At 38.8% G+C, this 25,530-nt stretch overlaps 1 protein-coding gene across 4 annotated transcripts; it reads left to right on the top strand.

Annotated features, from left to right (window-relative positions):
• Window positions 1-1,168: 1,168 nt before the first annotated feature.
• LOC121725673 (nucleolin 2-like) lies at window positions 1,169-25,014 on the top strand. 4 transcript variants are annotated; one of them, XM_042112718.1, is made up of 14 exons: window positions 1,169-1,434; window positions 2,378-2,458; window positions 2,724-2,918; window positions 3,358-3,504; window positions 4,755-4,865; window positions 5,844-5,924; window positions 6,788-6,886; window positions 7,205-7,276; window positions 8,583-8,730; window positions 9,787-9,905; window positions 13,477-13,602; window positions 15,342-15,435; window positions 18,020-18,241; window positions 25,003-25,014. In XM_042112718.1, the coding sequence occupies exons 1-13, from the start codon at window positions 1,390-1,392 to the stop codon at window positions 18,193-18,195; spliced, it is 1,494 nt and encodes a 497-aa protein (XP_041968652.1). In that variant the 5' UTR covers window positions 1,169-1,389; the 3' UTR covers window positions 18,196-18,241; window positions 25,003-25,014. The 4 variants fall into 4 exon arrangements, with proteins under 4 accessions (XP_041968652.1, XP_041968653.1, XP_041968651.1 ...); XM_042112719.1 differs by lacking the exon at window positions 25,003-25,014 and having other exon boundaries at window positions 3,361-3,504; window positions 18,020-19,111; XM_042112717.1 differs by lacking the exon at window positions 25,003-25,014 and having other exon boundaries at window positions 18,020-19,111.
• The last annotated feature ends 516 nt before the right edge of the window (window positions 25,015-25,530 follow it).

Here is a 25,530-nt window from a genome sequence, read left to right as displayed (position 1 = left end):
GAAGCAGCTGCAATATGAAGTAAATTTAAAGCTTCACAAAAGTGGAATAGCACAGGAATCTAACTGTAAACAAGTTTTTGTTTCTTATAACTAAACCAAGTTTAGTTATAAGAAACAAAAACTTATTATTCAGCTATATCTGTAATATATTAATTATAAAGCATTAATGTGATGAAACTGGATTAAAGCATTGTTATAATATAAGATCATATAAATAAAACATACATTGATTTTGTACTTTTTATTATCAACAATACATTTCCAAACTTACATAACATAAAACAAATAAAAAATATTTCTGATGCTAAAGGCACATAAAAAGAGTTTGTAAAATTTTGTATGTTTTTGTTACACCTATCAATCTCTCAATGTGCACATATTGCCTGGCAAGCTTCTGGTCATGTTTTAGCAAAACCCCTGCTATTTGTGACTTGCCTTTTAAAAAAGTAGGTATGTTAATAGTAAATGTTATGTTTTTTATTGCAAAGATTCAAGACCTATTTGATTTGATTGAACATTAAAACCCCTGTATGCCATTATAATACAGTCTCCTTCTTGACACTAATTATCTATTAAAGGACTTCACTGTATCATATTTTGACGGTCACTTGTTGCTCCGCCGTACCCTTGAGAACAATTATCCACCTGGGGTTGAGCCTACTAAAAATTTAATAGTATTTTTATTTTTGTATGAGCTAGTATGAATGAGTAGCTCTTTGAGCAGGGTATCTGTAGTATCTGTATCTGTGTATCTGTGTTGATTCTTGAGACCTAAAATAATAATTTTATATTATAAAAACATGTGTGGAAACAAACTATGTCTACTTATATATTATGATTTACTTACAAATTATAGTTAAAATAATAACATACCTGATAAATACTTATGTTTTGGAAGTCGGAATCATGGAAATGTTTACATTTTTATGGGGCCTAACTTCGGGCCTAAAGTTTTTCCTTATTATAGCTTTCAGCCACATCTTAGCCATATTAGGATCTTTTGGGAATTATAGTGGGCACCTATTTCTTTACAAAACGGGACTTCACACATCTTAGGCATGTTATTTATTTAAAATAATCGAAAATTCCCTTTTAATTCCATACACTTTGACAACTACAAGGTGAAAGCTACTATAGCGCCACTTTGACAGTTGCCAACCCCATTGTTGATGCTTTCTAGTTTCTATTGTAAATTGAGGTTATAGTCACAGAGTACTTTATTATATACTGGTTATAATTTATAAATCTACTTAAATTAATCTGTGTTATAAATAAAAGCGAAAGGAATCATTATTAGTTTTCAGTAATATATGAAAAAGATACTGTTATATTGGTGGAATTTTAATATCCCTATTGTTTACCCGTAAAATTATTGTGAAGTGATAAACAATGTCTGAGCAAGAGGAACCGGTGGCTAAATTAGCAAAGCTAGAGGTTTGTTCTATTAACCTAAATCTATACTAAGATTAAACATTTTAAAATTGTGTCTATCTGTCTATCCGTTACCTTTTTGCGCCATGTAGAATTTAACAGATGTAGTTTGGCATGAAGATATTATGGGCTCACGCACAGGACCATAGAGTACATTCTTATAATTGGAAACACAGGACATTAAATAGTGTTGAATACGGCTAATGTACGGTTCCCGAGCATTAACTGAATTTAGCTGGGCAATGAAGTTGCGGATAATATTGTTGGTTTATGTATAAGATATAAACCTTTACAGGCTTTGCAATGTTATATGGGGCATTTTGGCTAAACATACCCATAAATCAAACATATAATAATTATGTAGTCAGGGCTATAATTATTATTTATAGTAATGTTCAAACAGCTTAGACGTGGGAGAGCCATGCTTCGGCACGAATGGGCCGGCTCGACCGGATAAATACCACGTTCTCACAGAAAACCGGCGTGAAACAGCGCTTGCGCTGTGTTTCGCCGAGTGAGTGAGTTTACCGGAGGCCCAATCCCCTAACCCCTACCCTATTCCCTTCCCTACCCTCAACTATTCCCTTCCCTTCCCTTCCCTACCCTCCCGTATTACCCTATTCCCCTTAAAAGGCCGGCAACGCACTTGCAGCTCTTCTGATGCTGCGAGTGTCCATGGGCGACGGAAGTTGCTTTCCATCAGGTGACCCGTTTGCTCGTTTGCCCCCTTATTTCATAAAAAATAAAAAAAAAACAGCTGGCTAATTTAATATTGAATTAAATTACAAATTGTCACAAAAAGTTAAATCATTAATACCTCGATCGTGGGAATCGCAGACACAATATATTTTCAATTGTCATGCGACAGCCGGGTGCCGCTTGGGGAATGATGAGTTAAAACATTAAAAATGTTAAGTTAGTGTCACTTTCAACGCACATGTTACAGGGCTCCATCGAGTCCATGGATGATGGACAGGAGGAATGGCTGAGTGAAGGCATTCTCACTGATGATGACGGGAATCCTGGGGTTTGTAATATACATATTTATGTTACCTTTCTGTAGAGTATGTATGCACACTTTTAAAAAAAGGTACTGTTAAACCTTTAGCATAGCGTGAAAAAGAAAATACTGGTGTAATTTCTTGCAATAAATTATTATGTCAAACATGTAAAATTGGCAGTTTTTAGTGACTTCAATCCAAATCAGTTACAACAACACTGAGTAAAAATTGGTGTTAACATATAAAAAACACAATATGACTGTACCATTGATTATATTATATAATTTGTAGACAGAAAATGATTCAAGTGCAGCCCAAAGCCAAGACGAGACGATGGAGTCTGAGCCAGCCCTAGAGGAGCCCACAGAGAAACTTCAGGAACCAACAGAGGACAAGAAGGACAAAGAGAATGGCACTGAACTCAACACGGATAAGATAGCAGAGGCCCTTGACGATATGGAAAATGAAAAAACTGATAAAAATGAGGTTTGTTTTATTGAAAAGAAGTACAAATTCTGTATTTTTTTTTTTTTTTATGAAATAAGGGGGCAAACGAGCAAACGGGTCACCTGATGGAAAGCAACTTCCGTCGCCCATGGACACTCGCAGCATCAGAAGAGCTGCAAGTGCGTCGCCGGCCCTTTAAGAGGGAACAGGGTAATAGGGGAGGGTAGGGAAGGGAAGGGAAGGGAATAGTTGAGGGTAGGGAAGGGAACAGGGCAGGGGCCGGGGGATTGGGTTTGGATTGGGGAACTCAAGTCATATTCTCACATTACTTACTCTTATCGAAATTCTAAAGTCTTATGACTACTAAAACAAAAAGATTTCTGTCAATTTTTTTTTCTATCATAATTTTTCCATATTGTATTACCACTACCACTATTTGACAGACTAGAGACTCAGAAATTATCATTTGTTTTGTTTGCAGGACGGCATGCAAGGAGATCTGAGTACATTTTTGGTGCGAAAGGCAGACGGGTCAATATTAGAAACAAAGGAAAGAAGAGAGGACACTGATATGGAGTCTCCGAGGCACACTGATGAAGATGCCAATGACACTGACGAGTTATTGGTAAGATTTACAACTTTTGTACGCTTCTGTGTTTAAGGTCGTGGATTTGCTACCCGCTTTGTCAATATATAATTATTTCTAGTCATATCCATACTAATTTTATAAATGCGAAAGTGTGTCAGTCTATCTGTCTGTCTGTTACCTCTTTACGCTCAAACCGCTGGACCGATTTTGCTGAAATTTAGTATGGGAATACTTTGAGTCCAGAGAAAAGACATAGGATACTTTTTATCCTGTAAAAAAGTACGGTTCCCGCGCGATTAACGTCAGTCATAATACTATGTTATTTCTAGTCATGTCAATTGGATTATTAGACTTAAAGAAGTGGGATTACTTAATTTGTGTGCTAACATTTTAAACTTTCGCGTTGCATTATAATTAAACTTTTTAATCGGGACTTAACGCGACTTATTTAAGTAGTAATGCTACTACGAGTACATACTTTTTCTGGACTTTTCACCCGTGTTGCAACGGCCGTGGTCACGAGGGGACTGCAGGAGCGCGACGTCTTCGTTTGCACCGGGCGGTTGGTTCTACGACTACCCTCGAGTTGTCCAATATTTGTGTTCCAATACACTGAAAGTCAGTAGGTTCACTGCGACACACAACACTAACTGTATCCGGGTTTACACTTATAGACACAGGTGACACACGCGGTTTGCACTTATTAATCACTGGATTCCAGGCGGGCGACAATTTAAATCCGTCCTCACGATTGAAATTTTTGTACTTTTTAATTTCAATGGCTTCAAGTATTACTCTCGTGTGGTAATTACGATCCGTAGAGAGGATTTTAGGGTCGTGTAGCTCCATCCAGTGATTAGTCCCCATATCAAGCAGATGTTCTGCTACCGCGGATTTATTTGTCTGGCGATTTTTCACTGCGGCTATGTGCTCTTTCACTCTTTCGCCAATAGTCCGTTTCGTTTGGCCAATATACGTTATACGAACTACCACAGCTACAATCTATTTTATAAACCCCAGAAGTTTGGAAAGGTAAGGAATCCTTTGGTGACCGAAGTACTTGTGTGTGTAGCATTACTACTTAAATAAGTCGCGTTAAGTCCCGATTAAAAAGTTTAATTTGTGTGCTGCTCACACACTTGGACACAGTAAAATTACTCCTGCATAGCTGGCCTACAGTCATTGTAGTCATTATTGGTATAATGTCTCAAATCTCAATGGTCTTCCCCATTCCACCGGGTATAAATCCTCAGCCAGCCTTAGTTTTTGACACCTGATGTTTACAGCGGATGCTGGGTGATGATGATCAGAAAGCTAAGAAGAAGAAGGAGGTGCGCAAGACAGCCGAGAAGAAGACAAAAGACGACCAGTCCACCGACGAAGAGGACATCTTCACCGTAAGTCTCTTACTCATGGGCGTAGCTACCGCCGTATCAGGCGTATCAAATATCAATTATAAGGTGCGTAAGCAAAAATTAATAAAAACTTCCAAATTTTTTTAATAAATTTCAGAAATGAAACAGAAACGCCTGTCAGACCTGTCACTATAAATTACTATTGTCCATAGAAGCAGAAACTTTAGAAAAACTAAAGTCATCATCAGCTATGAATGATTTAATGAATCCGTTTGCCGAAAAAAAGGCAAGGAGAGTTAATATTTAATTTCAATTGTTTTTAAAAATGTGACAGATAGATAATTAATTAATTATGATGAATAAATATAAATTATTTTAAGTTTATGCAAACATTTTTTGTTTTTTGAGAAAGTTTCTTAGCAGACAGAAGCATAAAGGTCGTAGTTAACGGCGAATGCTCGGAAACTCAGTCTGTTAATGCTGGTGTCCCTCGGGGCTGTGTGCTATCGCCTACTCTATTCATACTGCATATCAATGACATGTTACAAACCAACGGCATTCATTGCTATGCGGATGATAGTACAGGTGATGCTGTATATACCGGCTCCCCTAATATTTCTCGGCAAAATGTCACTGAGAGTCGAAACGAACTTGTGTCTAAGGTGGAGAATTCATTGGAGAAGGTCTCTGAATGGGGTAGACGTAACTTAGTCCAATTCAACCCCACCAAGACACAAGTCTGCGTTCGCTTTAGCCTTCCAAAGCCCCGCCAAGGTACGCTACGCCCATGCTCTTACTGTTAATTTCATTGTTATTGGTTCCATTTTATTTTGATCTGAATGTAAGCAATGTCTTATGTGATTGGCTTAAATACAAAATTTCAATGCGCATTACGCAATTAAAAAAGAGCATATCAATTTGGCCTAATTATAATTGTGTGTTTACATTAAGATCGAAATAAACTAGAATATAGTTATGGTCAGATTATGAAAACCAAATTAATTGTGTCTCATATTTCAGGGTAAAATGACAAGGTTAAAATCGAAACTGACAAAGAAGATACCAACAAAAGCTGTTCCCGAGGTGACAAGCGATGATGAGGTATGCTTGTTGTATCTCATCTAATATATAAAAATAAGTCGGATTTTCCTTCCTGACGCTATAACTCCAGAACGCACGAACCGATTTCCACGGTTTTGCATTTGTTGGAAAGGTCTCGGGCTCCGTGAGGTTTATAGAAAAAAATATATCAGGAAAAACTTCAAGAGAAAAGCAGGAAAACTGGGAAAACAGGCAAAACAACGTTTGCCGGGCCCGGCACAGCTAGTAAAGTTTAAAAAGATAATTATTATTAACTTTCTTCAATCCACTAATATTATAAATGCATGTATTATTTACTCTTAAACGCCTCGAAACTCTAAAAAGAGATGAATTTAAATAGAGCAATGGCAGGGCAAGACCTAAATTTGATGTGGGCAAGATATGTTTCGCGAGGCCCCATGGAATGGATGACGCAAGGGGACGGTTTTTGTTAAGAATAGAGAAAATTTTTGATACTCATATTTTTATAAATAAAAATTTGAGAATCAAAAAATTATTTCTAAAATGATTCGTAGTCCAAGGGGCCTCGCGCCTGCCGTAGGCGGTGGCCCACGTCTCCCTCTGGGATGGAGTTACTCTGAGACCAGAAAAAGGATACTGGATAGTTTCTACCCTGGAAACGGTTCCCATGCGATAAATGAATTTCTCCGCAACAAACATGCAGGCAACAAAGCCACGATTGACAATCATCTGACACTTCATTGTCAATCGCGGTTTATATAGAAAATGACAAGTTTTTGACAGGGAATCAATGACCGCTACCGTCATGTTTCGCCGAGTACAGTATAGTAACTATATGTACTAATGAGGAAATTTTACTAATTAGATTCTAATTTAGTTTTTTTATCTCCATTTCTCTCCAGAGTACAAATTTGAAATCAAGACTCAGGACACCAAAGAAACCGATTTTAAAGAAGACACCATTGAAAACTAAATCCGGTGGTAGCGACGAAGAAAATATAGTAAGTGTTTATAGTTTGGACATGTTTTTCATAACTTAATTTAATTATATCAACATTTAAGACACCGACTCAACCAATTAGAGTTAAAAAAAATCCTCTTATGGTGTAAGCACTAAGCATCCACAAAAAAAGACAGAATTCTTGGTCGTAGAATATCTCCTTGATTCGCGATTGGACTAGCGCCAGTGCTACATCCTTGGAGTCCTGGGAAAGAACATAAGATACTTTTTATCCCGGAAAAAATGTACGGTTCCCAAGCGATTAAACGAGTTTTGTCCAGAGTTGCGGGCATCATCTGGTTCAATATAATCTTTCCAGACTCCGAAAGTCAAGGGCGTAAAGAAAATTGTGACTAAGGCGGTGCCCGAAGTCTCCGACGATGACAACTTTGTGAGTTTGTTGTAACTTGCTATGGCCCAAACCACAAGCGAGTCTAAGAAAATGTAACTATGTAGTCTTGTAGAACTATTATGTGAAGTAGGTATGTGTGAACTGAAACCACAGTTTTTTTGAATATATGTAATTAAAACAGTATTCTCATACGGCAACGCACTTGCAAGTTGCGACTCTTCTGATGTTGCGAGTGTCCATGGGCAACGGTTGCTTTCCATCAGGTTACCCGTTTGCTCGTTTGCCCCCTAATTTTTTGCAAAATAAAAGGAAGTTTTAAGTAACTAAATCTATTCGTCATTATTTTCTTTTTACTTGGGAAAATCCTTAGTATAGATCCATCATGGTCACCAAGAGTGAGACAAAATACATAAGTGACGTCACCCCAAGGCCAAAGTTTTGGTCTTCAAAAGTCTTCAAAGCACTGTTTGAATTGTAGTTTTTATTATTCGTAGTTGAATTGCAATCTCCAGTGTTATTATAAGCTTCTTGGCCTAAATAGTACTGAAGTAGATATAATATTTTGGCACGCTTTAAGCTGGCCGTTGGCCGCATACACATTATACACGTTTTCCGTATTCGATTTCCTTTAATGTGAAATTTCGATTTCGAATTCCGTGAGAGAGTAAGTGCCGCGCCAAACCGGAATGGCAGCGGCGAGGCGAGCACTTTCAGTGTCATATGATTTTAAACCTTATCTTCATTCTTGTAATACATAGTTTCGCTTGAGAAGTCTACGGCCGCTCGCGGCCGCTGGCGGCCGCCGGTGGCCGCGATTTCTCAAGCGATACTATGTGTATGTTTTACAATAATGAAGATAAAGTTTAAAATCATATTATGACACTGAAAGTGCTCGCCTCGCCGCTGCCATTCCGGTGTGGCGCGGCCCTAAAATATGTCCGTTCTGCTTCACTCGCGAACGCGCCGGCTTGCACTCGAAACGTACTTGCGGAATTCGTTCCGTTGGGAAAAAAATGAACGTGTGCGTTAATGTATTTTCTACTGATGCCATGCAAAACGAATTCGAAAATCGAATACGGAAACGTCTGCTTAAGTAGGTACCATCGAAGAAATGGATTCATAGGCAGTTATCGGATCTGTCATTTTGTCAGATTATGTCAATTCAATGTAAGTTGTGATCTGTTGGCTATGGGTTTGACATAACTCAACCAAACTTCATAGTTCATAGGTTCGCTCCTGCGTATGAATCAACTTCACTAATAGTACGTCTGCCACGATATGCTAATTGCTATATCTGTTACACGCGTCTATGGCTTTTATACTTAAAATTTAATTGAACTTCCAGTCATCGGACGACAAGAACGTGATGAAGAAGATGTTCTCAACGAAGAAGAAGGTGCAATTCGCCGCCAAGAGTACCGCCAAGCCCAGCGCCAAGCCCAGCGCTAAGCCCAGCGCCAACAAGTACAACGCGCAGGCGCGGCGGGAAATAGGTAAGGCAGTTATAGACCGCTTTTAATAAGGCCCGTGTTAATATACCACGCTAAAGGGCTGTTTCACCACCTGATAAGTGCCGGATAGGCTACCACCACTTAACTTGACAGATAGAGTATGAGCTATCTGTCAGTTAAGTTGTGGATAGCCAATCTGGAAGTGGTGAAACGGGCCCTGAATCTCCTATTCAATAACAATATTTGCTAATGCACCCTCAGGTCTCAAGAGGTTCTAAGACGAACAAGCAGCTTGGAGACAAGCGCGTAGACTTGTGTAGTTTGGCATAAATATAACATCACATCAAGCGCGGAGGAAGCACATAAATGCTTGACTCGAGCATCAAGCAAACATTGTAAACGGTCAATATGCTTGAAGCAAGCAAAAATCGACGTGCTTGCCGCCAAGCTGCTTGTTTCTCTCGGAACCCCTTTAGTTTCATACCAATTTAGACAGCATTTGAGTCAAGGTTTGACCCACATTTCTTAGGTGTCTCAAGTAACAGTTTGATAATTAAATTTAAAAATTGGGATATGAAGCTTTTACCTACATCATAAAAAAATCGGCCAAGTGCGAGTTGGACTCGCGCACGAAGGGTTCCATACCATTATAGAACAAAAATAGACAAAAAATGTGTTTTTTTTTGTATGAGAGCCCCCCTAATTATTCATTTAAATTTTATTATTAATTATTAAAGTATTTAAAATACAATTGAGTATTTTGTGAAAATTTCAACCTATCTATTGCCATCATTTATATCGAGCTGAAAATGGCAAAAAATCACGTTTGTTATATGGGAGCCCTTAAATGTTTAATTTATTTTTAGTATTTGTTGTTATAGCGGCAACAGAAATACATAATCTGTGAAAATTTCATCTCTCTAGCTATTACCATTCCTGAGTTAAAGCCTGGAGACAGACAGACGGACAGACAGACATCGAAGTCTTAGCAATAGGGTCCCGTATTTCCCCTTTGTGTACGGAACCCTAAAATAACTAAAATAATTATTCATATCGCGAGAATCATACTACTTCTTTGTACAAAAATAAACATTCCAGAAGCATCGAAGCGTCTGGAGGCGCTGAAGAAGACGCAGAAGCCGGCGGTCGAGGTGAAGGAACCAGAGGATATCCGCGGTGAAGAGTTCCTCGACGAAGACCTCTTCGACTTGGACGAGGTGAGGTTTTATGAGAGTTTTGTGCAGCAAGCTGCTTGTTCTATGTTACTACTGCACATCGCACAAGCTCAAACACAAACTGTAAAACTTTGTTCCAGAGTTTTACAGTTTGTTCTTGAGTCGTTCAACGATCTGTCACCAGTAGTATTTCCGGACCAATACGACCTGCAAACCTTCAAGAAGAGAGCGTCTTAAAAGGCTGGCAACGCACCTGCAGCTCTTCTAATGTTGCGAGTGTCCATGGGCGACGGTAATTGCTTTCTATCAGGTGACCCGTTTGCTCGTCTGTCGCATTATTTTATTTAAAAAAAAGCACGATGATACGTCTCGGTGGCCATTTTCGGTCGTGCTGCCTTCTATACTACAGGTAGGCACCAAGTAGGATAATTCTGAAAGTATTAATAAATTTCTATTTAGAAAACATACAACACTACACGTTCCGTGCGGCTCCGCCCGCGTAAATAATATATTTCGCGGGAACCGTACGTTCTATAGATGAGCCTATGTCATTTCCTGTGTTCTACTCTAAATGATGTGCCAATTAACATACAAATTCATGGGCGTACCGAGGGGGGGCGGCAGGGGGGGGCAGCTGCCCCCCCCCTTGATCATGTTGACGTTCCTACTAAGTATATTATCTAGTACTTTTATCTATAAAAATTAAAAATTAAGAACGAATTTTTGCCATTTGTTTGCAATACAATATTTTTACAACTAAAAATTATAATTTTTTTATTCTTTATAAACACCTAGCTTATGAAAAATCTGATTTGCCCCCCCCTGGCCCAGAACCTGGGTGATTTGCCCCCCCCCCCCCTGGCACCAGAACCTGGGTAATTTGCCCCCCCCCCCCTGGCCCAGAACCTGGGTACGCCCATGTACAAATTGGTCCAGTAGTTCCTAAGATTAGCGCTTTCAAATTATGATTTTCCCCTGTGATTTTCCCCGTTTTAACTACATTTTCCGCTAATTCTTTACTCCTATTGGTCGCACCGTGATGTTGCCTTTAGACTGCCTTCATATTCACGCGAGCCCCGCGGCTCGTTTTAGTATAGCAGTCGCGCTACCCGCACTACTCGCGAATTAATGTGAAGGAAGCCTTAGGCCTTTTTCGATAAAATAGAGTATCCAACAAAAAAATATATGTAATTCGAACCAGTACTTCCTGTGATTAGCGCGTTTAAACAAACTCTTCAGCTTTATAATCCATACATATCATAAAACAAAGTCGCTTTTTTTCTCTTATGTCCCTTTGTTCCCTTTAATCTTTAAAACAACGCAACGGATTTTGATGCGGTTTTCTTTAATTGTGCGTCCGTGGCCTAAAGGGTAGACCTTCGGTTCGCACTCCTAGAGGCTGCAGGTTTGAACCCGGGTGGAGGCGTGTACCTATGAGACATTTTCTGATCTCAAGTACATAATACGGACGCTCGTACGGTGAAGGAAAACATCGTGAGGAAACCCGCACATAGTTGGTCCCAGACGTATTGACTAGTTCTTTCCTCTGGACTAGGCCGACTATGATGCGAGAATGCCGTATGCGCTTGGGCAACCATACGGACATTTAAAAATACTGTATAAATCATCCACAACGGATGTAAAGGCCTAGTTTTTCTTTAATAGATAGAGACTGTTGAATCACTCTATCATAGAGTGATTCAACATGAAGGTTATATGTATAATAACATTCATTACATAGAGGAGAAATACGAGGGCTGCTATTTATGTATCCGGAACTGGCCACTTACAAGAACAATATTTAAAAAGTAATTACAACATTTGAAAATAGAACTCTTTGGTTGAAGAATACATTTTGTTTCATGTGACTGTCAATTATTTTTCCATTGTGGCGTCATTTTGAAAATTGCGTGTCTTCATTTGCCATGGATTTAACGCGTGAACATTTTCGTGCAATGATTTACTACGATTTTCGGCGTGGGCTAAATCAACAACAGTGCTTTATTCAACTCACCGCAACTTTTGGAGATGAAGCACCATCAAAAACCACTGTTTATCACTGGTACAGTGAGTTTAATCGTGGGCGGTCTATGCTCACGGATGAAAATAAAGAAGGTCGCCCAAAAACAGCTGTTGTCCCACAAAATATAGATGCTGTGCGGGAACTAATAATGCGTGATCGTCATGTTACATATCGCGAGATAGAGGCGTCCTTAGGCATAAGTATGACGAGCATACATAAGATATTACACGAACATTTGGCTGTAAAAAAAATATGTTCGCGTTGGATTCCGCATAACTTGACAATCGATCAAAAACGGGCTCGTGTCGATTGGTGCAAAAAAATGATAAAAAAATACAACCGTGGTACGTCAAAAGCCGTTTATAATATCTACACAGGTGATGAATCTTGGATCTATGCATATGACCCCGAAACTAAACAACAGTCAACGGTGTGGGTGTTCCAAGATGAGCCGAAACCAACAAAAGTTACTCGTGCAAAAAGTACTTTGAAGCAAATGGTCGCCTGTTTTTTTGGAATTAATGGACATGTGGCTACAGTGCCATTAGAGAATCGTAAAACGGTTAATTCTGAATGGTATACGACCATTTGTTTACCAGAAGTCTTTGAAGAAATAAGAAAGGACAACCGACAACGCAGAATCATATTACATCACGACAATGCTAGCTGTCACACCTCAGCTGAAACAACTCAGTTTTTGGAGGGTCAAAAGATCGAATTGACTGGTCATCCGCCGTACAGCCCTGATTTGGCACCTAACGATTTCTTTTTATTTCCATACGCGAAGAACAAATTACGTGGTCAACGTTTTTCGAGCCGCGAAGAGGCTGTTGATGCGTTCAAAATGCACGTTTTGGAGATACCTCAATCAGAATGGAAAAAGTGCTATGAAAATTGGTTCCAGCGTATGCAAAAGTGTGTCGATCATCGCGGCGAATATTTTGAAAAGCAATAAAACCATATTAAATGATATATGTTTGTTTCTTTTTTTAATTCCGGATACATAAATAGCAGCCCTCGTACTGTTATTGTTGGGGTTTCTAATGTGATGTCGTAAATAATTACATTTTTTCCGCTTACATTGCAAACGCAGGCTGAACCCTACGAGATTTATCAAAATAATTTACCAAGTATTGTACATATTGAAAAGGTCTACAGAAAACTCCGCGATGGTATATGTCTATCTCTTATGGATATCCCACAATAACAATTTTTTTGTCATTTTCTTTTTACGACAAATAATGGCTATATTTCGAAGCAATTTTAATAAATATAGCATTAATCCTTATCCAATTAAATAACTTAAATACATTGTTGATTTAATGTAGATCTATGTGGCCATTAACAGCATATGATTTAAACGAATATTTTCGAAGATATTACAGATTTAAAAATTGCGGGAAGTAGCTTTTGCGGCGGTACCGACCAATGCGGGCCACGGGTACGGATCCACAATAATGAATACAAGTCAAAACTGCTGAATCGATTTTAATAATTTTTTTCAGTGGCTATATATGTTGTCCCCAATGCGAAGCCGGGGCGGGTCGCTAGTAATTATATAAGTATACATTTTGAATGTGAATGTTTCAGTATGGCGAGGATGCGGAGATGCGCGGCGAGGGGCGGGGCTCGCGGCAGCCAATGATGCGGCCTGAGCGCATGGAGGAGGAGTCGCTGTCCGACGGCGACAGCCCCTCAGATAACAGCTACTACGACGTAAGTACCATCTAACCCCGCGTTCCAGATGACGTTAGAAACGCTCACGCTCAAGACCGTAGTTTTCCCGTTCCACTAGCATGTGAGCGTCAGTGATACAAACCCAAGTGGAACGGATTATGGAGCGTTTTGAGCGTTTTGAGAAAAGTTTACAAAAAGAACTATATTTTTTTATACATAGGTACATTGAACCGAACTTGGATATTACGATCCTTTTCTTCAAGTCGTAAATAAAAGTAATTTATTGTTTATAGTTACATTTATTTTACAAATAAAATACATAATAATATATTTGTTTCATTTTTAGTATTACATTTTTTTCCTTAAGTAATCATATTTTAATATAGTTAAACTTTTATTATATTTGAGTATTCACATTAAATCATATTTTAATAACAAAACCACATACTTTGAATATTGACTATTGTCACAATATACATTTAAACGTTCTAAGGTAACAATACCGCTTAATCCTTAGTCAAGTACGAGTAAGTCAACAAACTATAGGAGAGATGAAAATTAGTATTAATTATTATATTTTAGAAATCATTTGACCTTTCATTTAAAACAATTTATTTTCTAATCAAAATATTTCATTATAATATATTATTTAATTTATTTAAATAAAATATTATTTGTAATGAAATAATATAAAGTTTTTTTGTCTCTACTCTCTCCTGAAAACTTTCCGAACATGGCTTTCGCGATATAGTTACGTTAAAATTAAAAAAAAAACTAGAACGCCCACTTTGACCCATCTTCGTCAAGGGTCGTTTTGAGCGAAAATGATGACGTCATGAGTGACGTCATAGCCGCGATCAAAACGACCCCGGTCGCCAAAGGGAACGGCAGAAGGGGACGTTTTGAGCGTTTTGGTCAAAATTAACGTCATCTGGAACGCAGCCTAAGTAATTGATTCATAGGCAGCTGGTGCTGGGCCTACGTTATTTAGTTTCTTTATGTTAGTAATTGTTAATTGTGATTTGTGATCAGCTGTCGGCTTAGATTGACGTAACCAAAACCTAGGTGCCTAACGTAACCTTCTGCCTATGAATCAACTATCTTGTGTACCGCGTAGTAGGTTGGAGCAAGAGAGCAGTCGTCCAAATAAATAAATAATATCTATGGACGCTTCACACCACGTCAGTCAAGGACTTGTATTGCGGGTACCAGACAACGGAAACATATTTAATACTTAATTTCTACTATACATATATTTAAGATTTCTTTTTGTATCATACATAATATATTTAATATAAATCCAAAACCCAGGAACATTGAAAACTTTTATATATATTAACGCAATATAATGCCGAATTTGAACTCTTGTCCTTGTGTCACGCATTTTGTACCTACGTGTGCGAGTCAGCGTTCGCCCCCTTGCGCGCTGATCAATAACGGCAAACTAGTGACGTCATAGCTCACTACTTTGCTGTATCTTTATTTTTTATTTCTTATTTTTACCCGACTACGGCAAAATTTTGCGGTCTTTGTTAGAGTTAAGTTATTAGGTTAAGTTAATACGCTCAGTCGTCATCAATCTTGTGTCAGTCTCAGACTAACCCCAAATTGGTGACACATTAATGGCTATAAAAAGTATATCCATAATAAAGAAATGATCAGTCCCTCAATCAAGGTTAGACGTCAAGTTTCGCGTTAATCTTTCCAGATTGCTGGACTGAACTAGACTGTGGGTACCTCGTAGTAGCCTGGATTAAAATAAATGTTTTTATTTTCAGGATCTGCCGTCGACGGACTCGGAGGAGGACCTGGAGGACTGGTTCACGTTCGACATCCGCGCCGAGCGCGCCGGCGACTACCTGCCTCTGCTCGGTAAGCGTGGAGTTGTGAGGGTCTTGTATGCGCTGTAATTTCGTCAATTTCATCTTTAGGCTGCTTCGAATGTTGCGAAGGCAGGCATTTAAAGTGAGACTGCAGCAGGCAAACTACCTACGTTATTGCTAAAAAGTAAAATGTGGTCCGAGCGAGTTTCTTACGCCGGTCCTCCTCGCCGGGTTAGTATCCGAACCGGCGGTTGGTCAACACGAAGACGTTCTAAAAATGTTTGCTTTAAAATTATTTACAAATAAAACCACTTTTTATTTTATAGCAGCGTGTACAATGTACATACTAGTAACACGCCTAGTGCGTTTTTTTTTTTTTATTAAATAAGGGGGCAAACGAGCAAACGGGTCACCTGATGGTAAGCAACTACCGTCGCCCATGGACACTCGCAACATCAGAAGAGCTGCAGGTGCGTTGCCGGCCTTTTAAGAGGGAATACGCTCTTTTCTTGAAGGTTTGCAGGTCGTATCGGTCTGGAAATACTGCTGGTGACAGTTCATTCCAGAGTTTTACAGTGCGCGGCAGAAAGTTACGCGAAAAACGCACTGTGGAAGACTGCCACTCATCAAGGTGATGAGGATGGTATGTTTTTCGCGTGGGACGATAGCGAAAAGTTGCAGGTGGTATGATTCCGAACAATTCCTCAGAGCACTCCCCGTGATACAACCGATAGAGGGTGCAGAGTTAAGCTACATCTCGGCGTAATTCCAGGGGGTCCAAGCTGTTTGAAACACTATGGCAGTCAACAATTCGAGCAGCCCTTCGTTGGATACGATCCAGAGGGAGCAGTTGGTATTTTGGCGCCCCTGCCCAGAGATGAGAACAATATTCCATATGAGGCCGAACCTGCGCCTTGTAGAGTTGTAGGCGTTGGTCCGGACTGACGTACTGTCTCGCTTAAATTTAGTTTGTTATTATTTTTAGCAATATTCCGCGAAAACAACTTCCACCTTTAAGTAAATGAGTGAGTGTACGCATAGGCATGCGTACAGCACCTCTCTCCTCCCACACTGCCTATGCGTACACTCGCATGCAAGAACTTGCAAACACCACCACTACACAAGCAATAATGTTGGCAAATCCGTGCAAGGTCCCTCACCACCATGCAGGTTGAAAACCTCGACGCGCGTTTCGCCCCAACACCGGAGCATCCTCAGGATGTGGACTCTACGAACAACGTCCGTTAAGTGCCGCCACCGGCCAAAACACCGCCTTTTATACACTATCGAGCCCCGCTACTATCCCCACTACGGTGACGTAGTCAAGCAAGTTTGGTCATTCAACAATGCAAATCTATTATTTTTCTTTTCTTTTATGATCTCTAATTGTTCCAACACGCTCAGCCGAAAGCCTTTATCGCATTTATGTAAAACTTTATAGGAATGGCCATCGGGCACAGTATGATTACTATCTAAAAGATGTTTAGCAAAATGTGACTTATCAGGATGTACCATTTCTGACTTTTGGTGACTTTTTAGTGGTGAACGCGCAGACTTGTGTCTTGGTGGGGTTGAATTGGACTAAGTTACGTCTACCCCATTCAGAGACCTTCTCCAATGAATTCTCCACCTTAGACACAAGTTCGTTTCGTTTTGCCGAGAAATATTAGGGGAGCCGGTATATACAGCATCACCTGTACTATCATCCGCATAGCAATGAATGCCGTTGGTTTGTAACATGTCATTGATATGCAGTATGAATAGAGTAGGCGATAGCACACAGCCCTGAGGGACACCAGCATTAACAGACTGAGTTTCCGAGCATTCGCCGTCAACTACGACCTTTATGCTTCTGTCTGCTAAGAAACTAGTGACCCACTTACATAATTTCTCGGGCAGCCCGTATGATGGAAGCTTTGATAGCAGCGCTTTATGCCAAACCCGATCAAAGGCCTTCGCAATGTCCAAGCTAACAGCCAATGCCTCTCCCTTCGACTCAATTGCCTGAGCCCAACGATGAGTCAGGTATGCCAAGAGATCACCAGCCGAGCGACCCTTACGGAACCCGTATTGTTTGTCGCTTAGCAGTCCCTGGCCGTCCAAGTATCGAAGAAGCTGGCTATTGATAATGGATTCCATTATCTTCGAGAAGAGAGAGGTTATAGCGATTGGTCTGTAGTTGGAAGGATTTGAGCGGTCACCTTTTTTGGGGATCGGGTGCACCAAGGCTGTCTTCCAGGAAGCCGGGACGATGCCATTGGAATAGGAGAGCCGAAAAAGACGCGTCAAGACCGGAGCCAACTCTGGAGCACACTTTTTCAACACAATAGGCGGGATTCCGTCAGGCCCACTCGACTTTTGGATATCAAGGGAACAGAGGGCTTTTCGCACTGAGCGCTGATGAAACCGAATATCCGACATGATGTTCGTGCATCGCGGTATGGTCGGCGGTTTCTGCCCCCCGTCATCCAGGGTCGAGTTTGACGCAAAGAGCTTGCCCAGAAGATCGGCTTTGTTTTTTGTGTCCTGGGCCAACGATCCATTTCCTACGTGTAGGGATGGTTTCAGCTTAGCTCACTGCGAAATTCAAAGCTGACGCTTAACACGATTGTTCTTATTTAACTTTTTTACAGGCGACAAAGCGCACCAGATACTGTCGGAGGAGCGGGCGCGGTTAGCGGGGCGCGTGTCGTCCCTGCGGCACGACCTCGCCGCGGCGGCCGCAGCTGCGCGCGCGCACGCCACGTCGCTGCGTCGCGCCGCCGCCGTCGTCGCCGAGCTCGACGCCTCTATTAAGGCCGCTGTGTAGATAGATCATGCAGAAACAACGGAATCTATCACGTGGTGAAAATGATGTGTTATCGAAGATATTGCAGTACCCTCGGCAGTGTGTTATCACTTATCACTTATGAAAGATCGCAAGATAAGGGCATAAACGCCAATTCTGAAAATAATTTCTGTCCTTGTCTTACCGAAGGTCTACCAGAACCTGATGGCAAAAAGTGAGAAAAGAAATTGACTCTAGCAATACCGGGGTAATTGGAATAAAATATTTAGATCCTTTTTTTCCTTATAGTGGCTGGCCATCACATTCTGGTATACCTTGATGTTTATTGATGTGGGCGTATAATATGATAGGAAATAGATAAACTAATAATATGTTTTTTATAGAATCAGACTCGTAAATGCCCCTGCTATAGGATTTGCAACAATGTCTTAGAACTGATGAACAATAAGAGAAGAAATGTAATAATAAATAAAGTTAGTGTAAAAAACGAATCGTAAGAAATATAAAAATGTGCTTGCAATGAATTTATTTTTGCTAGTAGAGAAATAACAGCACTGCAATGAAATACTTATATTAAGTATAATACGGCCGTATAATGTTAAAAATACGGGACCAAAACACCAGCATCTTTGTATGTTCAAATAGAGACAGTAACGAACATTACATAATATACTAAAAACTAAGACTAACACTCTGTAATGTGTATGCAGACGTTAGAACTACGTTAGAGCTAGCGCACTACGACTTTTGCCGCGCGACTATTTTACCGACCGGCGACCTACAAAAACTCAAATAAAATGTTACTTTATGACATGCGCTATAGGTTTCGTTTTGCTCTACGCCATTGCAAGTTTGCAACTGTGGCATGGTCGCTAGACGCTAGACCGGTAGAAAATGAAACCAATAGCCTATGTCATAAAGTGACATTCTATTTAAATTTTTGTCGGTCGGTAAAAGAATCGCACTGCAAAAGTCGTAGTGCGCTAGCTCTAAGCGGGCCCCTAGTCGAGCAATTTTATTGCCCAATATCACGTATTGCCACAGAATATATATTAGTAGTACCAACAGAAGTCCAACTCGTGAAACCCATTTAAAAAAATAACAACTCTTGCTGCGATACTATAAAGTTCAAATTCCGACCGCGCAGTGCTAGGTGCCTACAATTATATTTGCCTACATGTGCGCTCTCTTTCTATCGCGTAAGAGGTACCCTTTCTGACGAAATCAAGATTGTCACCTTTTAGAAAATAAAATAATCTTCTTTTAATTACTATAGCTACTAATAGCAAACTTTTTTATAGTAATAATCACATTTTAGTAACCCAACGTATATTTTATAATAGTTTTATATTCGATTATAGTGTAGGAGCTGGTCAGGAATTTTTTACAACTTAAACATAGTAACTTGTGTTTATTTGTGTAGTATGCGGTTTGTTTGTAACAAATTGGTTTATTTGCTATGTTTGTGTATTTTTTTATCTTTTTTTGTATTTTAAAGTCTTAAATTACTTTATTGAAATATTTCTTTGACTTTTTTCAATTGTTCATATTTATCAGATTAATAATGATTCTGTCACAGCGGTTTAATCAGTACGTAGATATATGCGACGAAAAAATCTTGCGCGCGCGTCACCGCTCGCTTGTGAGTCCCTTGTGATCTGCCCCTTTAAAGGGGTACTTACAGTTCGATACCTAAAGGCGCGAGTGGGACAGGCCTGGTATTGCGTAATATTATTGACAGTCTAGGGTTGATATTGAACATCACGCGCCTTCAATATAATTGTCAAATAAACTGTTCAATAAGATGGAAGCGTGGTATTGACAATACAATTGATCGTCTAGGGCCTAGGAGCCGGCTAAAATCTGTAAACGCATCACCATGCATCACTATAATAAGATGTGTTAAGTGTTTATCTCAAATGGATTGGTTTCAAAGTAGCCCCAATTAGTGAACTTACAAAACCCACCAATAGACTGGTATAATTGCCGTGAAACTGTCCGTGAATAAACGGCTCATAATTAAATAATTAACAATTATTGCTTGTTTTATTGTTAAATTCCAAAAAAACTGCATGTAACTTAAGCTGAAAACAAATGAAGTAAATATATTAACTTTGAAGTCTGTTATTATTGTTCCTATCCTATAGTCTGTCAAAAAAGTGAAGAAATTAAAAAGTGGCAACATCGTAGTGTCATCCCTTTCAAATCAATCTAAAGGGCCCATTTACGGCAGTCCGCCGGCTTATGCAGGATTGTGAATGGAGTCGCAGGCCGGCCGGCGTGCAGGCAGACGGCACGGCGGACTGCAATGCAGGATAGTGAATGGGCCACTAGAAAAAAGGGATGAATGACACTCCGATGTTGCCACTTTTTAATTTCTTCACTTTTTTGACAGACTATACACAACTTCGCTGTCAACTCAAAATAAATTTAACCGAAATTAGCGCCAACGCTAAAACACGGGCGGACGCGGGCGCGGGCGCGTGCGCCCATCTCATTTAGCGCTTCTAGTATAATTTTTATCTCGAGCGTGTACAGTTGTGTTAAGTAGATTACCATGTATTATTTACTAATTTATTATTTGGCAAAAAGACGTCAAAGGAAACGGCGATTGCGAAAAGCGTCTGTCCGCCCGCGCCGTGTGCCCGCCCGTCCGTCGAGCTTCGGACAGTCCGTCGCCCGCGTCCGCGCGGCGTCGTAGGCGCCTGCGCTGCTCATATTATTTTTCATTATACACACGCGAGGCGTGCGCCCGCGCGAGTTTTAGCGTTGGCCCTTAAGAAGTCAAGTGCAGGCAAACATGAATAATACATCACTTTTGGTTGTTTTTTTATTAAAAATAAAAGAAACAAAACATACGATTATACAAAACATTAAAAACAATATGGCAAATATTAATATACATAATATACAACACAAATCCTTACATTCTAGTCACAAAGAAGCAAGGCAGGCGAAGTTCATCGCTTTAGGGGGCTTTCCGAGCATTGCTGCAACGTTGCGACTGCGACCGACAAAAATCAAATAAAATACCACTTTATGACCTGGGTCCTAGGCTATAAGTTTCATTTTCTACCGACATTGGTCTAGCGACCGATGCTTTGTAGTGGCGAGGAGCAAAATAAAACCTATAGCCTTTATGCATATATTTCATAAAGTAGCATTTTATTTAACTTTTTCGGTCGCGGTCGCTTGCCGCGAGGATCGTAACGGCGCCTTTAGACCATAAAGTTAATATACCTAGCGGAATAGAGCAACAATCTCGAGCTGTCAAACGAAACCGAAATGTACGTCTGTGTGTGAAAACTTACACATAGAGATTAAAAATGCATTAAATATATCTTTGTTCAATCTTTTATGTCTATCTTCTTGAACTCTATCCACAAATTTTATTTTACTTACAAAATTTATACAGTGGTGTTTAGAAAACGATTTTGGAATGTCATCAACATAAGTATGTTTTGTGTCGTCGGAATCCTTAACAAAAATTGGTTTACCAGCTTTCCTCAGAGTAGATTCATACTTATTAACAAATATCCAAAAATCGTCTATACTATTGGCGACAGTGTTACGAACACTGTCGCCAATAGTATAGACGATTTTTGGCTACTGTATAGAATTATTTTATTCAAATCTCTCTTATAATCTAAAAAAGTAAATTCTACATCCAATTCATTGTTGGCTTTAGAAGATGAAGAAATATTTCTGTCCTTTGGTAGTTTATGGCGATCCTTAAGACCCAATTTCACCAACCTCTGTTTGTTAAATCCTAACAAGGCATTACTTAACGGATATTGGAAAATTAAACAGACTGTTAAAATACTTATGTCCCACAGTAAAAATTTAACAGCGGATTAGTAAATGCAATTATAAGTGAACAACGAGTGAACAACTATCAATTCATTCATTCTTGGTATAACGCGACGAAATTGCAATGTACAAGATTAATACGACATGACGACATGTGTCACTTTCTTCCATAGTAGTATAATAGTAAATAATGCGACCAAATTAGAATATCACTGATCGCATACATTTGTTACGCTATAATAGTTCTTCTTTATTTACTATGTTAATAATTATTATCTGTCAAAGCTGAAAACATGAATCATAATACAAACTTTTATTTACATATTTCGGTTTGGTAATTTTGATACAAGTTAGTATTTGGAGGAAAAGGAAAAACCGAAGGCTGAATTTTTGGCAAAGTGAAAATAAATAATTATTCATAACTATGAAAATAATTAATAATAAGGACGTAGCGGAAACATGGCGGAAAGACTCAAAAGTCAAAACAGATTCTTTTATTGATATTGCATATTATTGTATTTGAAAGTTGTTATTTTGACTCATATAACAGCCTGTTAAATATTTAACGGACCTCCATGGCAGGAATTAAATTTAACACCGTGTTAGGTGATTTAACATGACATTAGGGCATGGTGGAACGCTCGATAGCTCTAACAGGCCATTATCTGATTCAAGCCATTATTTATTTAACATTGCTTGATGAAACTGGGTCTAAATTGTCAACGTGCCGATAAGTGCCGACTGGACGTCAAAAAGATGAAAAAAATTGGTTCTGCTGTTATGTATCACTTGTCTCTTTTTACCACGCAGTGTTACTAATAGTGACATCTCGCTTGCTCAGGCCTTTGTTTCTCTATTCCGCTAGGTATATTCACTTTATGCTTTAGAGTTGACTGATTTTATTGTCGCACTGACCGTCCGAAATGTATAAAATATCAACACAGACAGCTACGCGTTATACAATAACGCTTCCTAGGATTTCATACACCTCGGCCCATTAGCGCCGACGGTACGCGTGCGGTCAGCGTGACACTAAAATCGGTCTTAATGTAGTCAGAGTATAAAAGTTACGACTATAATCACACATGTTTATTGCTATGTACTGCTAATGTTATTTAGGACAGATTTCTCTATCGCTAGATAATTTATACCTGGGTTATAAAATATACTTAATATTTTTTTAAAAATAATAATTATTATTTATTACTAACTGATGAAGGGTTCGGATAACGAAGACAGCAACATATTTAACAGAAACAGTTATAACCGATATAAGGACGATAGTACGGGAGCCCTAGAGCATATTTTTTTTATTACTATAAAGTTAATTTTTTGTGAGTAGCTTCATTTTGAGAAGACAAACAAAATTTTTATTTGCGAAAAATCTCGAAAGTGGTAGCTAATAGAGATAGAAAGGATTTCATACTTTGAATTGATGGCCTAAAATATGAACTGTTTTATTTGTAGGACAATGTTACTCCTAAATTATATATGTAACTATTAACCTATCAATATACAAAAAATCAGCTTGTTAGGGTTCCGTTTTAGGGTTCAGTAGTCAACCAAGTTTTGTTGATAGTAATAAAAAAATTTGTTCTACGGCTCCGTACTACGACCTCTGTGGCTCAATTGGTTGAGTGTGTGGCAGCTCAAGCCGGGGGTCGCGGGTTCGAATCCCGCCGACGGAACAAAAGTTTTCAAAAGGTCTGGATGTGTATTAAATATGTGTATGATATAATAAAAATCTTAAATATATTATGTATTGTATAAAAGTATTTACTATATTTCCGTTGTCTGGTATCCGTAACACAAATCCTTCAGGTACTTAGCACGGGGCCAGACTGACGTGGTGTGAAGCGTCTATAGATATTAGTTATCTGACGTTTTAAAAATTATAAATATTTCTTAAGGGCTTGGTAAGGATCTTAAATATAACAACCTTAAAAGATAGCTGACACCTCAGATCTTCAGAAATAATATTATTATATTGATCCGAAGGACACGGCAAAGGCTGTATAATGTATATACCTATATATTGTTAACAAAACTCATATCTAACAATCATAAAAAATCCATCTCTGTATTAATTTCTGTTAGCTTATGTATTTTCCTAGTCTGATACGTCCTAGTCGCTGACTGGTAAGGACAAAATACACAACATTTTGTAACTATATATAAATATAATAATTGCTAAGTCTAATAAGCATTTTGTGTCGTTCCTTTTTTGCAATTTATTTCCTAAATTTTCATAAGATAAGTATTAGACCGGGATAATTATGGTGACCCAAAATACTAGGTCATTAACCTAAAGGTGCTCCCTCACCGCCAGCATTCACTTGTAATGTAACATTATAGATTCGTTTTTAAGCATTACATCACAAAAATACTTCCCTGACCGACGAGCATTCATGTGTAATGTAACATTAAAGATTGGACTTTGAGCATTACATTACAATACTACCTCCCTGACTGACGAGCATTCGCGTGTAATGTAACATTCGACTTTGAGCATTCCATAGCTAGTTGATGTTACAAATTGTATCAAGATAATATGTATTACACACTGTATCATTACAAGGTACGCATTTTAATACTCGGTTCTCCTCCCTCACTGATGTATGTAATGCTCGAATTTGTAACGTTACATTACAAGCGAATGCGCCCGGTGAGGGAGCACCTTTACACAAAAATCGACATCGTTTTTTTTTCAACCAAATATTTTAATTCTATAAAAAGCAGAGCACCATATTGATAAACTTACAATATGTAATTTTTTTAAGATTTTACTTTTTAAACTTTTTACAATATTTTTTTGTATTTTTTTCTACCTTTTTTTGTCTTTGTCTATCTAAATGTTATATCAAATATTTATTGGCCTACCTATTTTTATTTACACTATAGTACATTATATATTAAACAGTGAAGCGACATTTACACTCGGCTCTGTTGGGTAGCACGAGAATGTATAGCACGAGATATGTCACTAGCGATACCCGACGCGACGCGGCAAATGAGTAGAAGGGCCAATACTCACTCGCGTCGCTACTGCCGCAGTATTCAGGGAAATATTTCCGGCAGCGGCAGGGGCTGAGTGTAAACGGCCCATAATGAAAAGAAACAATTATTTATAACTTGCAGGAACATAATATTTGACACATTTACCAGCTTCGGTTGGTTATATTATTAGTAACTTTGTTCCTTATCTTGAAACGATGAAACATTGCAACTAATTTCTATGAGTAGATAGAAACCCTACGATGTAGTACGGACCTCAAATCTACAGATACTATAAATTATTGTTATAAATATTTAGACTAGAAGAGTATTATGTAAATACTGCATATTTTTATTTTGATAAGGTTTTGGTGTTTATAGCTTACAGCTTCAAAAACTTGTCGCGGCTTAAGGTGAGGTAACATATAAAACTGATTGATTTTATATTTTTACCAAAATATCCTTACTAATATAACAGACTGTCAGAATATAATATAATTGCGACAGTCTGTCTGTCTGTTCCTCTTCACGCCCAAACCACTAAAAAGATTT

Source organism: Aricia agestis, chromosome 3 (assembly GCF_905147365.1).
Source record: "Aricia agestis chromosome 3, ilAriAges1.1, whole genome shotgun sequence".
NCBI lineage: Eukaryota > Metazoa > Arthropoda > Insecta > Lepidoptera > Lycaenidae > Aricia > Aricia agestis.
The sequence above is the reverse complement of the archived record's forward strand: the minus strand, read 5'-3'. Positions and strand labels throughout refer to the sequence as shown.